Consider the following 13,088-nt stretch of genomic DNA (forward strand, 5'->3'; position numbering starts at 1 on the left):
GGGGTGCCACTGGAGTGAAACACACCTTCTGGACAGTAACTTGTTGGGCCATTCTGCTGGACCACCGCCGTGGAAGATGGGCAGCCCATTGATAGTGCAGCAGGTTTATGATAGTATGCATGTGCCAGGCTTGCTTGAATATAATTCAAGATGGAGTTAGAACCTTTAGAAGAAAAAATATATCATTATGATTATAATGCAACCTGAAGCTGCTCGAGGCAACCATGGTTCAGGGCTGTGCAGGACACAAATGAGTGCAGCAAAGCCTCGCGAGCTTTAACACTAGGCTTGTGCAAATAACTGTTTTTCAGTCTGAAGTGATTTTATTTGAATTACTTCAAAGCAAATGTTTAAAATTCTTTTGGCACACAAAACTTGCACTGTTGCTGAAAGCACCAGGGCATGACAGGAAACTGCAAATATAGTCTTAATGCTTGTGTGTGCAGTTCTCGGATGTGCTCATCTATGCCAGCCGCGTGTCATCGTCTACGGGCCCCCGACTTCAGTTCAAGGTGCATGGGCAGCTGCCCCTGCAGGGGCTCATGGTGGAAGAGACGGAACCCAAGGCGGAGGCAGCCTTCCGCTTCACCATCTATGCCGCTAACCGGGCACTCCTGGTGGCTGCAGGGTGAGGCTTTCCGCATGGGACATTGGTGCCAGTCATTGTTTGTGGCTGTCGTGATTCAGAGTGGTGCAGTTCAGATTTTGCATTTTCTGCTTGACATCATTCTCAAAAGCCCACCATGTGAATGTAGCCTCGTCTGTATTTTTTTTTTTTTTTCATAAGTGTTCGTATAGTGTGGTTGTGTCGCACTCGAGGAAGGCCTATGAAACCGCAGATTATTAGGGTCCGTCATTTTGTGCACTAGGGATGAAAGGATTTAAAAGTTGAATTTGCCATAATCATTAACCAACCATAATGGTTTCAGCTGGTCTTTGGGAGGTGGGTTTTGCAGGTCTAGCACAACTCTCTTGCTTCTAATGCGCTTACACTCATCTCTAGTGAGCAGGTGGTAGGGTGCACACCTTGTGTCTTGGATGCTGCTGGAAACCCACTGGCATTACACGGCATGTGTAATGAATGGATGCGTTTTTTCGCTTGGACTCCTTGATCAGACTGTTTTGTTCATTCTACTCAACTCACTCAAGGTTCCCAGCGTTGGAGCACGTGTTTAGTATATGTGAGGTGTGAGGTACTAAGGTACATTCAAGAACCCACCATTTTTTCTAAGTATGAAATGCTTGGAAACCTCTGGCTGATCTTTCTCGCCAGACTGGCAGCAATTGCATCAAGATGGAGGCTTCAGGTGGAAAACCCAAGAATAGAGAAAACAGGGCACACTTTTCACTCTTGGTCAGGGGTGGTGTGATGTCCCAATAATCGATCTGGTGGCCGCAGGTCTGAGGAAGAGCGGCAGCGATGGATGCATGACCTGGGCGACTACATTGAAATGGCTCGGGACAACAAGGGCCTCTACTACACCAGCCTCAAATCCTGCCGTAAGCTTCTTCCACTTGCACAGTATTAAGCAAGAGCAACACTGCAACTGAACACACCAAATGGGGAAAACATATTCCCATAATAAGCGTTAGTTTGCTAGTTGTGGCACTCTCCCCAGTTGCAGGGGCTGAACTCTTGTGCTGTTTAGTGTTGCAGTATTGTGCTGCATGCATTGTAGTGCAGTGTTAGCCTGTAGTTGAACCTCCATGTAACCGCAGATTATGCTATGTGCTTCAAATAGTGCTGCACGGCACAACTGCACTTCTGTGGCATAGCACAGCGTATCACTGCAACTGGAGTTCAGTCCGGCTACTTCATTAACAAATTTAAAGGTGCGTTGCCATTAGAGAGCCTTTAATGTTGTTGGTGCTGGTGACAACGGACCATTTTGGAAAAATTCGCACACCACCTAGGCAGTAGAGCTTATTCACATGACTTCAGTTGCACGGCGCACCTATACAGGCAACCATGGCATGCAACAAGACGACGGTCACATCGTGTGGCAGCCAGACAAACGAGACGATCCTGTTGTCTGACGAATCCGATAATGACCCCCACCCAAAGATGTGGCGGAGGTGACATTTGTCTGCACCATTCCACACTACTATTAGAGAAGTGGTTTGCACTGCCCCCTCCCCATTTTCCTTTGTGCAGCATATTTTGGGACAGCAAGCACCCCTCAGTTGGAGGTATCAGTTTCGAACCTCACAACAATACGGCAATTGGGGAGGTACAGGGTTGCCATGCAGGAGCCTCCCGCCGCCTGCCAAAGCTGATAGTGAATAGGGTCTATAGCTGCAAAGCAAGCTAAAAATTCCAAGGTTTCCGCAGCAAGAGAGCAACACCATGCACCTAGTATTGTTTCCCTGAAGCTGTAACTTTGCTCCATGTCGGCTTGTGTGCAGCTGCTCGTGGCCGGGGTGATGGCTTTCAGGCCTGTGCATTTGGCCCGTGGAAGCCATCGCCTTGCAATTGTAGCTTCTGCTGCATAGTTGCTGAGCATGATTCTTTATTGTATCATTGGTTGGCCATCCTTATGGCACACCTTCATATGTTCAACCAGCTCACACAATAATAGTGCAGCATACGCATTTGTGTCTTTTTCACTACATTAGCAGTAGGGTCCTTTTTTGGAGGAAACACTATGGTCTTTGTTGCATGCGTGTGTGCGTGCATGCATGTTTCTCTAGTCAATTGGACTGGATCAGGGCGCTGTCTGGGCCCGGAGGGTGCCTCCTCCAGAACACCCTCTGGTTGGTGCACACCCACCAAAAGATCACCGCACGGGTGGCCTAGTGGTTTGAGCACCCAACTCACATGCAATTGCGCTCGTGTCTCGTGGTGTTCTTATGTGGTGTTGTCCCCTTGTCTTGATTGTAGCGCTCCCCAGTCTCAGTATGTACGACCAACTAGCCCCCTACAAAGCTTTACTCACATGCAGGAGATACAGTGCTTGATCCCCAGTGCTGCCAGATACCCACTATTGACACAATAGGTACAAGCTTTCCCCTGGACTGGTGCTCTGCTTACTTGGGTGAAATGCTTAGGAAATGGGCCTTTGACCCCACCTTGTGTGATGAGAACTACCTTGTACTGTGGCACTCTTTGGTCAAAGCCGCCCTTGTGCCATAAAAATGCATCATTACCATCGACATTAAAACTCCATCTCTAACCTACGAGCCTCCACATTCCAGGAGCTCTGGTTGTATACCACTTTTTGCAAAAGTGGGAAAGAATTATTTTATGTCGTGCATGTTTATGTACTTTTACAGAGACGTGGACCTGTGTTTCTTCTCTTTTTTGTCTTGCATATGTTGCAGTAAGCATGCCTTTTCCTTAGTAGAGCATGTTCGCTCTCAGATTTGGTGGGTGCTTTGTTGTTGGGAAAGGTTTCAGCAGCGTGGCTGAAACACTCATCACCCATGGGCCTCGACATGGTGCTCCAGCCTGCTGTGTGGTCATCACTGCTTGCACAAAAGCACCTTGTCACAGGAATGACCTTTGGCCTTTGACCTCTTGAGGGGGATGCTGAAATGAGTTGCTGAGTGAGGCATTGCGGTTTGTGCAGACTCATCAGATGAGCGGCTAGACCGTTCAGGAGCAGACGGCCCGCGGCTTACCAACTTGGGACAGAGCCCAGTTCATGCCACAACCACGTTGCATTTGTGCTGGCACCGCAACACCAGCATTGGCCGATACCAGTACCAGCAAGCATTCCTGGTGAGCCTTCACATTGTACCTCCAGCAACAGTGTTGCTGTGATGAATGTTCTCTGCACTGGTTTCAAGAGCCTTCTTGGGGTGCCAGAGCATGCGAAGCTTCTACATCTAGGGTCCCAACCTATTAGCTTGGGAGGTGAACAGCAGTAACTGCACTTGTTTGCCAATTGGACCACACATGCATTGGTCAGGAGCAGTCAGTTTGCAGTCTGCAACACAATGCTGCAAAAACCCCCCTAGTCACAGAGGACGTATTTTAACGTGAAAGCATTCAAGGAGCCCGTGTCGCAGAAAAGCTGGCACCATCATTGACTGTGAGTGAAAAATTAAGAAAAAGCCACAAGAAGCAACCTCCTGTAGCAGGTGGCAGTTAAATTAATGATTGGTCACAAGAGGTTGCTCGGGAAGAGCAACCTGGGCCACACAAGCCCCACTAGGGCAGTGATGCATCGCTTAACCTGCACCACCTCGCCAGGTGTGGCATGAGGACTCCCAGGAATCTATGAATGTAAAGTCGAGGATGACAAATTCCACATATATGAGCATTACCCCATTAACACTGTCGCGTCATACTCTTAAGGCAGAGCTTAAATGTCCCCTTCAACTTTCTTGCTGTAATTTTGACGTGTGCTGCTGCTGAGGTATTTTTGGTCATGCAACACTCGCTCGATGCTCCAGTTGGCACGAGTACCGTCTTCACGAAAGCTTGTTTTGTTGATTTGTCACCGCTGTAGGCAGTGTAGATTTCTGATTGATTCTGACTTAGTATAGTACAAGATTCACCACCAAATTTCACCCCTCTACGAAATTTGAGCGTGACCAAGTCAGCGGGCATTACTAGTTATGGGCCTTGCTCTGGCCTTAACAAGACTAGTGAAGACAGAGCAGACAAATTCTTTAAATTCAGCTGTGATCTCAGGGGAAGTAAGAACCTTTCTTTCCGTAGTTAACAATACTGAGGACTTTGGCGTGTAATTCAGGTGAGCAACTTGCAAAAACTTTGGGGGGTCGTTTTGGCATATTGCTACAAATTGGTAATTGCTATAAAACTTGTCCTTTGCGGTTTCAGTTTTGCAAACCTGCACATGTGTGTAGTATTGACTCCAATTTTGCTCAGATGTTGACCATTTAGCTTTTGTGCAAAACTGTTTCTTTTCATTTATAGCTTGTTTAATGTGCCTCGTGAGCCTTTGCTTAAGTGTGCTAATGGTAACTTCAGGCACATGCTTGCCCCTCATTTGCATCGTACCAACTGAATGAACAAAAAGTCGGCAGAAAATAATGAGGGATCATTTACCAGCATATCAACATTTGCTCTCGTGTAATCAAATATAACTTTTTTGTTTTTTCTGCTTTCTTCCTAGCTATTGTAAGACCGCCGTGCAACACCTAATTGTCACTCACATTACCTAACACATTTACAGATGTTTCACTTGGTTCTATTATCAGCACTAGTTCTAAGAGTGCATCACCACATGTAGACATGAAAACCATTTGGTGCAAATCAAGTAGTGATAAGAAGTTCAGAAAATTGTGGCACTCAATTTTCTTGTACCAAGGGTCCTGCGTGATTGTCAGTCAATATTTGGATAATAGAAGTCAGGTAATAAGTATTCATGAAATTCGTCGTGTGAACAGGTTGATGATAGCAGATCCCAACGGCACAAGTTACAGGTTCTGCAATCCACAAAATTTCATGACAGGATCCTAAATTGACAACATAAGTTTGCAGGATTTTTCTCCTGGCAGTTGACACTCCACCACCCCACAAAACAACACGATCTTTCCTAAATAATTAAAACTGTCAGGGGAGTACCAGGGGAGTACCAGTCTCTATGCTTAGCACAAGATAAGCTGAGCATGCCTCGACATATGAACAGAAGTTACCATGCTTTTGAAAGAGACTACGGAAGTTTGACACCAAAACTGGCAATGCTGAATCGAAGCTTTATGTTTAAGTTGGTGATTCTGTGTAGTCGTGTTACGTTTGGGGATAGCAACCACTTTAAAAGAATAGTCGAATGAGTAAAGCGTTTTATTCAAGAGGAGCTTATGGAATAGAAGCCTTGATTTTTTGCCAGGTTTTTGATTACTATGAGTGAAATCCCCAAGTTGCTTTCTAATAAATTGCATTTTAGGCGAAAAGTCCTTGTCTATTTAAACGGAAATCAAATAGATCTTTTAGTTTGAAGGCATTTTTTAGAATGCTGGTATTATCTTAAAATTTAAGAACCTCACAATTATTGGATCGGCATTGTCTGACTTTAGTTCTAATTCGTGAGCTGTCTCGATTTTACCAGCAGAAATATCGAAGTACTTGGAAACACAGTTTCTTCCATATTTTTTCATGTTTCTGACGTTTCATTAAGAATGCTCTTGAAAATCGAGTTATCTTGACACATTCTGTTATTGAGGTCGTCAACTGTTAAGCTAGCCTGTTGCGATTGTTTTGCCTCTGTGCTTTGAAAAGCATGTTTTGGGATTCTTTTAGGAATGCACCCAAGTTATCGGTTTCTTACAGGTATGTCTAGACTCAACCGAGCACCCATGCACATGTAGGCAGGAAGGGAGCCTGATGAACATGACATAGGTTCTTTGCCAAGTGAAACAAAACCACCTATCTGAGCACGATATGTGCAAACATCAACGCCCATTACTGCAGGATTAAGAGCTCATAAAGCAACACATAGTTGGGATTTGCAGCGAAAGCATATGAAGTACAGAGCATACGCTGTTAAGGCGTTAAAAGGTGTTGAACTGCAGTTTGATTGAATGTCTTATTATGCAGCACTACCTGAGCGGCTACCTGCTACGCAAGTTCAAGAACAGCAGTGGGTGGCAAAAGCTGTGGGTGGTGTTCAGCAACTTCTGCCTATTTTTCTACAAGTCCTTTCAGGTGCGGGCTTGTCATCCCATCTCTGAAAGCTTGTAAATAGGCCTTCCACCTGCTAGCCATGCAGGCAGGTGGCATGAAAGTACATGAAGAGTTGCACTCAAATTTCGCATTACCGACTATCATAATCATCTGTCCATTTTCTAAAGCGCAGCTCTTAAGCGCCCGTTCGCGGGTTGAGCTATGTCGCCATTGTCGGTGTAACCGAGCCAGACCATCAATAAATAAATAAAAAAAACATTGCCACAAGTGGGATTCTAACCCGCGACACTGTGAACAGATCAGCTTCGCTGCTCACTGCACGAGAGCACTAAGCTATCACCGCAGCCGATCACGCCTTATGTTAAACTGAAAACTAAACATTTTGACAGATTTGCCTGTCTGGTTGGGTTTGAAGACTTATAATAAACTGCAATCTCCAACCAAAAATTTTTTAACTTTAACCCAACGTTTCGAAGCCCACTCGGCTCCTTCATCAGGGGTGACTGAGGGCAGTAGCTAGCGTCTTTTAAGTATGGAGGGGAGGGGAGGGGGTGAAAATTTTTGGTTGGAGATTGCAGTTTATTTTAACTCATGTTAAACTGCAACACACTCTCACGCTGTACATTATACATCATTGCATTCAGCTAATATTGCTATTAAACTAATTGATGGAAACCAACTGAACAGTGCTAACAGACAGGACGGAAGAGAAAGACATGGACACAAGCACCATCCTGCACCAACCAACCCGACTGAGCCTTCTTCTGGAAATCATACTAACATACACATTCTCGCACGTTGTGCATTGCACATCGTTGTCTTGAGCAGCTACAGTCGATGACCGAAAATTTGGACACCTGATTTTTCATGCTTGATTATTAGGACTTTTTTGCGGCACCGCGACATAGCTTCTAGAGCCAATGTATAAGAGTGCCTGAAATTTCGGACGCACCGCAACTGACTGCTTGATTTTTTGGACCGCATTCACACTCGCCACCAATATCCAAGCGGCCATATAATGTGTACAGTGGAACCTCATTCATTTAAACTGCAGGAGAGATCAAAAACTTGATCAGACAAAATGAAATTCAAGCTTAAAGGGAGCCTCTTAACTTGTGATGCTGGAATTCTGCGCGAGTTGGCACATTGCGCCCGCATGGTTTCGAATTCGTACTGTTTTTGAATGTCTTCCACCGCTGCACCGCACGAACCTGAACAGTATTCAGGGTTCATGAAACTCATTTGTGCCGAGTCTTTCGTCCCGAATACAGGAAGAGGTAGCAGCGAAGCGTGTGGGAGGCGTATGGCTTCACGGAAGCTGCGAGCGCAGGAGGAAATGATGGTGAATTTCAAATTGAGGTCAGCGTACCTGCAGCAAAATGCACCGCAGCCCTAAAACAATTGGCATTTCGATGACAGGCAAGATGCCTCTCATTTTAGGCAAGCCACTGCAGAGTGCGTATCGCCAGATACGATGCCGATTTTGGCTCTAGTCGCTAAGCCTGATAACGAAGGCCAACGCCGACGGAGTGCTTGCTTCGGCCGTTTCTCGGTTCTTATTGTTTCGCCATCTTCGCGTTCTTGTTCCGGGCCCAATGTACTGCGAGCGCAGCGCAGTTCCAGCAGCGGCGTGTTCGCTGTCCCATCTAGACTTTGTCCCAATCCATGCGTTCAGCAGTGACATGCCAAGGGTAGCACAGCCAGGCCGATCTCGTTAAAGCGGTCGCCGCCCGTCGCCAGACGTTCCGATGACCCAGCAAAGCAAAACAGTGAGCCTACAGAGCCTGAGACACTGACAGAGCTGTGCTCAAATTTCGCTTTAGGGAGAATTGTAATCGTCCGTAAAATTTTTTTGCATGAATTCATGTTTTCAGCATAAAGGACAAAGACACAAATGACAAGCACGTGTGCTAAACTTGAGTTCATTGCTAACAAGAGTTCATGAAAGACTGATCAACTACTTGTGTCGCGATTCTTCTGATTCTGTCTTTTGGGTTGTACCATGCTATAGTACGCTTCTTGCAGTGGTGTGCCACCCTCCAGCATACTGGTAACATGCTGGGTGTTGCTATGCCTTGCCTGGTTCGCATCACAGCCGCAGCAGTGCTAGCTATCACTTATCATAAAAACCAATTTATCATGAAAGCATTAATTTATCTAATTGTTTTATTCACATAGGTTTCTGAAGCGACATTTCTCTGAAAAGGAGCTGTTAACTTTGTCATTTATGTGCTTTTAATTAAAGGGCAACTCCAGCAGCTTTTTTTAATATTTTGAGTTGATGATCACATAAAATTTCTTAAAGTTGCCTGTATCCGGCACAAAAAAAAAAAGGGTTTTCAAGATACTGAGTAGAAGTATTCAAAACAGCGAAAAGCTGGAATCAACTCTTGAGTTTTGACCAAACTGTGCCATTATGAACACTGTCACAGAACCTATCATGTGTGCGTTGATTGGCTAGACTGGTGATAGTCAGTGACAGTTTGGACCTGTTATTTGTTTGAAATGACCAAAAAACAAGCTTGAAATTTCGTTCTTCAGATCGACGAGCATGCAAACTCATGACGTCACACACACAAGGCTGCCCATAGAAACGCCCCAATGCAGGCCGTAAAATTTGGAATTTTAAGATTAATGTGTGCCTCAACAAAATGCTTCCCAGCTGCAAAATTCGGCATAAGAGATCAGAAGGCTGTGGAAAACATACCGTGAAAGTTTCAGTAAAATCCGAGGATGTAGAAAAACACCACAGTTGCCCTTAAGAATTGGCTGATTGGCTGACCAATGCTGCTTGTACGCCCTAAATGTGCGGCTAGTACGTTCCCAAAATAAAACTTCATAGTTGACCATATAGCTTTTGTGACCAATACTCGTGAAAGTAATTTTTACCTGGTGTTACTCATGGCAGGAGTCGGTGCCATTGGCCAGCCTCCCTCTGCTGGGCTATGTGGTGGCGCTGCCTGGTGACCAGATGGGAAAGCAACACGTCTTTAAGCTGCAGTACCGCAGCCATGTCTATTTCTTCCGTGCAGAGAGTGAATACGCATTTCAGAGGTGGGTCCCCATCCTTTTCTCACAACTTTCATCATTTGTGGGGGTTAGGAATAAACATAATTATTGTGATTTCCAGAGCAGTGTTAAAGGGCAGGAACCACAAACTGCACTGGATTATAAATAGTACTTGTGTACTGCAGCATTTTATTGGTTTACTTTTTTACAGTGGTTTTGGTGACGACTCTTCACATCGTCTTTCTGAGGGCCAAGAAGGGAGCGTGGGACCTTTAATTTCGGTTGTTTCCTCAGAAGCCTTCAGACTTTTCTGTTTGAAAGTTAAGCTACTGCTAAGTGGTGCAAGCTGCTCTGCATCTTCTTTTTATATGCGCGCTGTTCCGCAAAAGACTGTTAGCAGTACTTAAAAGTAGTTTTTTTTTTTTTTAGTCTTAAAGGGGGGGGGGGGGGGGGCGTCGACTTATATTTGGAGTCAGAATTTTTTTTGCCCATCGAGGACGGCGACTTGTGGGATCAACTCATATGTGGGAATATACCCTATATATTCCGCATTATCACCTTTGTAGCACGGCTAAAGGGAGCAATGTGAAAAGACGAGAACAAACACAGAAGCTAACAGGACAGGCACTGAACTGCCAACGACCTCTAGCCATGCAGCAAGACCATCAAGCCCAAACCACAACTCAAGCACCTTTGTAGAGTTCTTTATGACGTGTTTTCAAAATCTCCACGTAATTTGCACACCCCTTTTTTGAAGCCTTAACTTTAGGAAAAGAAGTGTGTAAATTATGCGAACAAATATGGTATAACATTTAGTTGTAATGTACAGCTTTATTTGTCAGACACAGAGTTTAAAGGGAATTATGGAAACTACTTATATGTCGTGTTTATAACATAAAAACAAAATTTAAGAATTTTCAAATATTGAAAGTGTTTTTTGTTTTGTTGCCTGAGGTGCCTCAAAGCTTCAAGCTGAAATTTATTTGTAGTTAGAGCTCCAAAAAAATACTTGCTGCTACAGGAGATGCCTATCCACTAGTAATACAGAAGTTTTTCTCCAAATATTTTCATTGGAAATGGATAAGTAGTTGCTAAAAAAAAATTTGCGAACAATGCACATTTAAAATATTAATGTGAATTTTTACCGTATTTACGCGCATAATTTGCACCCTCGCATAATTTGCGCACCCTTAAAGGGGCTGCAAAACACCGCTTGAACGGATGCCGATTACACTTCAGATGGATTTTTTATGTCACGCAGATGCTGACTCAAAAAGAATTACGAGAATCGATGCATAGGAACGGGAGTTATTCAATGAAGAAATTTCAAAATACAAGCAAACAAAATGCTGCCCTCAACTTGACTTTCGCGCAGCTTCCCATTCCCATTTCACTCTCCCAATGACGACACATAGAGCGACCAATCAAAACAGCCTATCTGAGCACGTGGCGGAAGTTTGCACTCCATGGTTGCCCGTTCTCTGTAACTCGTTCATGCCAAGGCTGGCAGCGCCGTTTGCATGGTTACAGCCATGTGAACGCCCAGCTGACCCAGCGATGCTTCACTGTCACGTCGACGGCGCAGAAGGGAACACTGATCAGCGACGTTCCCTTACTTATGTATTCGAAGTTGAGGGCAAGATACTGCGACGGTGGGACAACCTGCGCAAATTATCAGACACATTTAGCATAGCGCATACCGCTACTGCTTACTGCCAACCATCGCTCGTGGCTCCTAGCACGCCGGTTGGTCACGGCGAGCAAGGACCGCGCGCTGTTGACGGGAACGTGGCGCCATCTGGCGCCGTCACCTGGTGATCCTCCACAAGCTGACTATGCGCACTGCCTGCTAAATGTGAAACGAACGCATCCTTCCTTAAAACCGAAACGAACGCTTATAGAGTGCAATGGCTCGATCGGATCGATTCCGCAAAGCCGCTCTCGGATACATAGAGAGTAGCCATAAGTGATGAGTGCTAGGTCGTAGGATGTTTACAGAGAGGCGCAAAGTCCTTCGATGCCAAAAGTAGCCAGAGCCTCTGGTGGTGTATTTTTGTTTTATACTTTATTTACAGTGCTTTTATCTAGGGCAAACATCACAAAAACATGACAAAACGTATCTCTAGTTGTTAACACAATTTGCAGTATATTTACTCTTTGTCCAATCACCAAACTCGCACTAAGTGATGCCATATCCGCTGCTAAAAACCACCACTGTATGGTGACAGTCAGCCCCACGAATTTGTTTTTGCGAGGTAATTAAAATATTAAAAACCGCAGTATATGCGGTACGACTGATGCTAATAGCATCACTATAACTCATTCTATGCAACCAATAAGCAAAACAATGCACTGAAAATGTGTTTCGGGCCCCTTTAACTTATCACCCGGGTTTACAAAAAAGCATTTCTTACTCGCATATTTTACGCACCGCACTTCGCTAGACCACCATCATGCACGCGGGCTCTACCCTGTGGCTCTACCTAGTAGCATTCGGCTATTCCACGTGTTTGTTCGGAAGGCCTTTGAACCTTTTGTGCACTGGGCATTCATGGTGGTGTTAGAGGCCGCTTTTACAATCGTGGTGGCACCAGCAGCATCGCCACTCGGAACGGCCAGCAGCGCTTCCGGGGAGGATCGGCAGCTGATAGAAGAGCCAACACCGCTGTTTGTTTGGTCGATGCATATAACTCGACTGCCGGCTATGCTTTTCTTGGTGGCTCTGACGGCTTGTGTTTGGTTGTTCAGTCGTGTCTTGCGATGGGATATCACAACTATACGGCAAGTTTCAAACTGCTTGCCAGCGCCTTCGCGTGCGCACAAGTTTGCCCATAGACGACAATCGTTGTGTCGGCAAACTTGTGCGCACGTGGCTATTGTCGCTGGCTTCGCACCTGCGCGTCGTGATAAGGTGCCGACAGGCAGTTTGGTCGACGCTCGCGCGGTACTGTTTAAGAATTGTGTGGTGTGATAATTGATTTATTGATTTGCGCTTGCTATTCCAGACGAAGTTGCGAAAGCAAACTTACGGAATCCGGAACTACCAAACAATTGGCTGGGCCGCAAGCGATGACTGTGTTTTAGCGTCTTATTCAGCTTCATGCATGCACCTTCATGCCATCCCGCAGGGGGGGGGTTCCAGGTGCTGACGTATACGCAGCAACATACACTATACCTTACCTATATTGCGTGTTATGACCTTTGTGGAGTTTTTTAAGTCTCGAAATCCCCGCGTAATTTGCGCACCCCCTTCTTCGAGCCCTAATTTCTGAATCAAAAGTGCGCAAATTATGCGCGTAAATACGGTATTTCACAAGAAAAATTGTAAAAGACAAAAAGTTCGGGAACGCAACGGAAACCTCGAAAAGTATTTTGCACATATTGTGAAAGAAAAAAATATCGCTTTAAACATGCAACATGCACTAAATATTTCAGGTTTTAGTTGTTAAGAGCTACACAGAAATTATTTTGAGTTACAAAAGAA

At 45.1% G+C, this 13,088-nt stretch overlaps 1 protein-coding gene across 2 annotated transcripts in view; it reads left to right on the forward strand.

The window, feature by feature from the left end:
* Cdep (Chondrocyte-derived ezrin-like domain containing protein) overlaps positions 1-13,088 on the forward strand; it is an 85,877-nt gene that overhangs the window by 67,643 nt on the left and 5,146 nt on the right. For both annotated transcript variants that reach the window (XM_077660256.1, XM_077660257.1), the window contains 5 exons: positions 447-628; positions 1,400-1,500; positions 3,570-3,721; positions 6,509-6,616; positions 9,504-9,649. In XM_077660256.1, the coding sequence (XP_077516382.1) occupies positions 447-628; positions 1,400-1,500; positions 3,570-3,721; positions 6,509-6,616; positions 9,504-9,649 (689 nt within the window). The remainder of the gene's footprint in view (positions 1-446; positions 629-1,399; positions 1,501-3,569; positions 3,722-6,508; positions 6,617-9,503; positions 9,650-13,088) is intronic.

The sequence above is a fragment of the Amblyomma americanum genome, chromosome 3, assembly GCF_052857255.1.
Source record: "Amblyomma americanum isolate KBUSLIRL-KWMA chromosome 3, ASM5285725v1, whole genome shotgun sequence".
Lineage (NCBI taxonomy): Eukaryota > Metazoa > Arthropoda > Arachnida > Ixodida > Ixodidae > Amblyomma > Amblyomma americanum.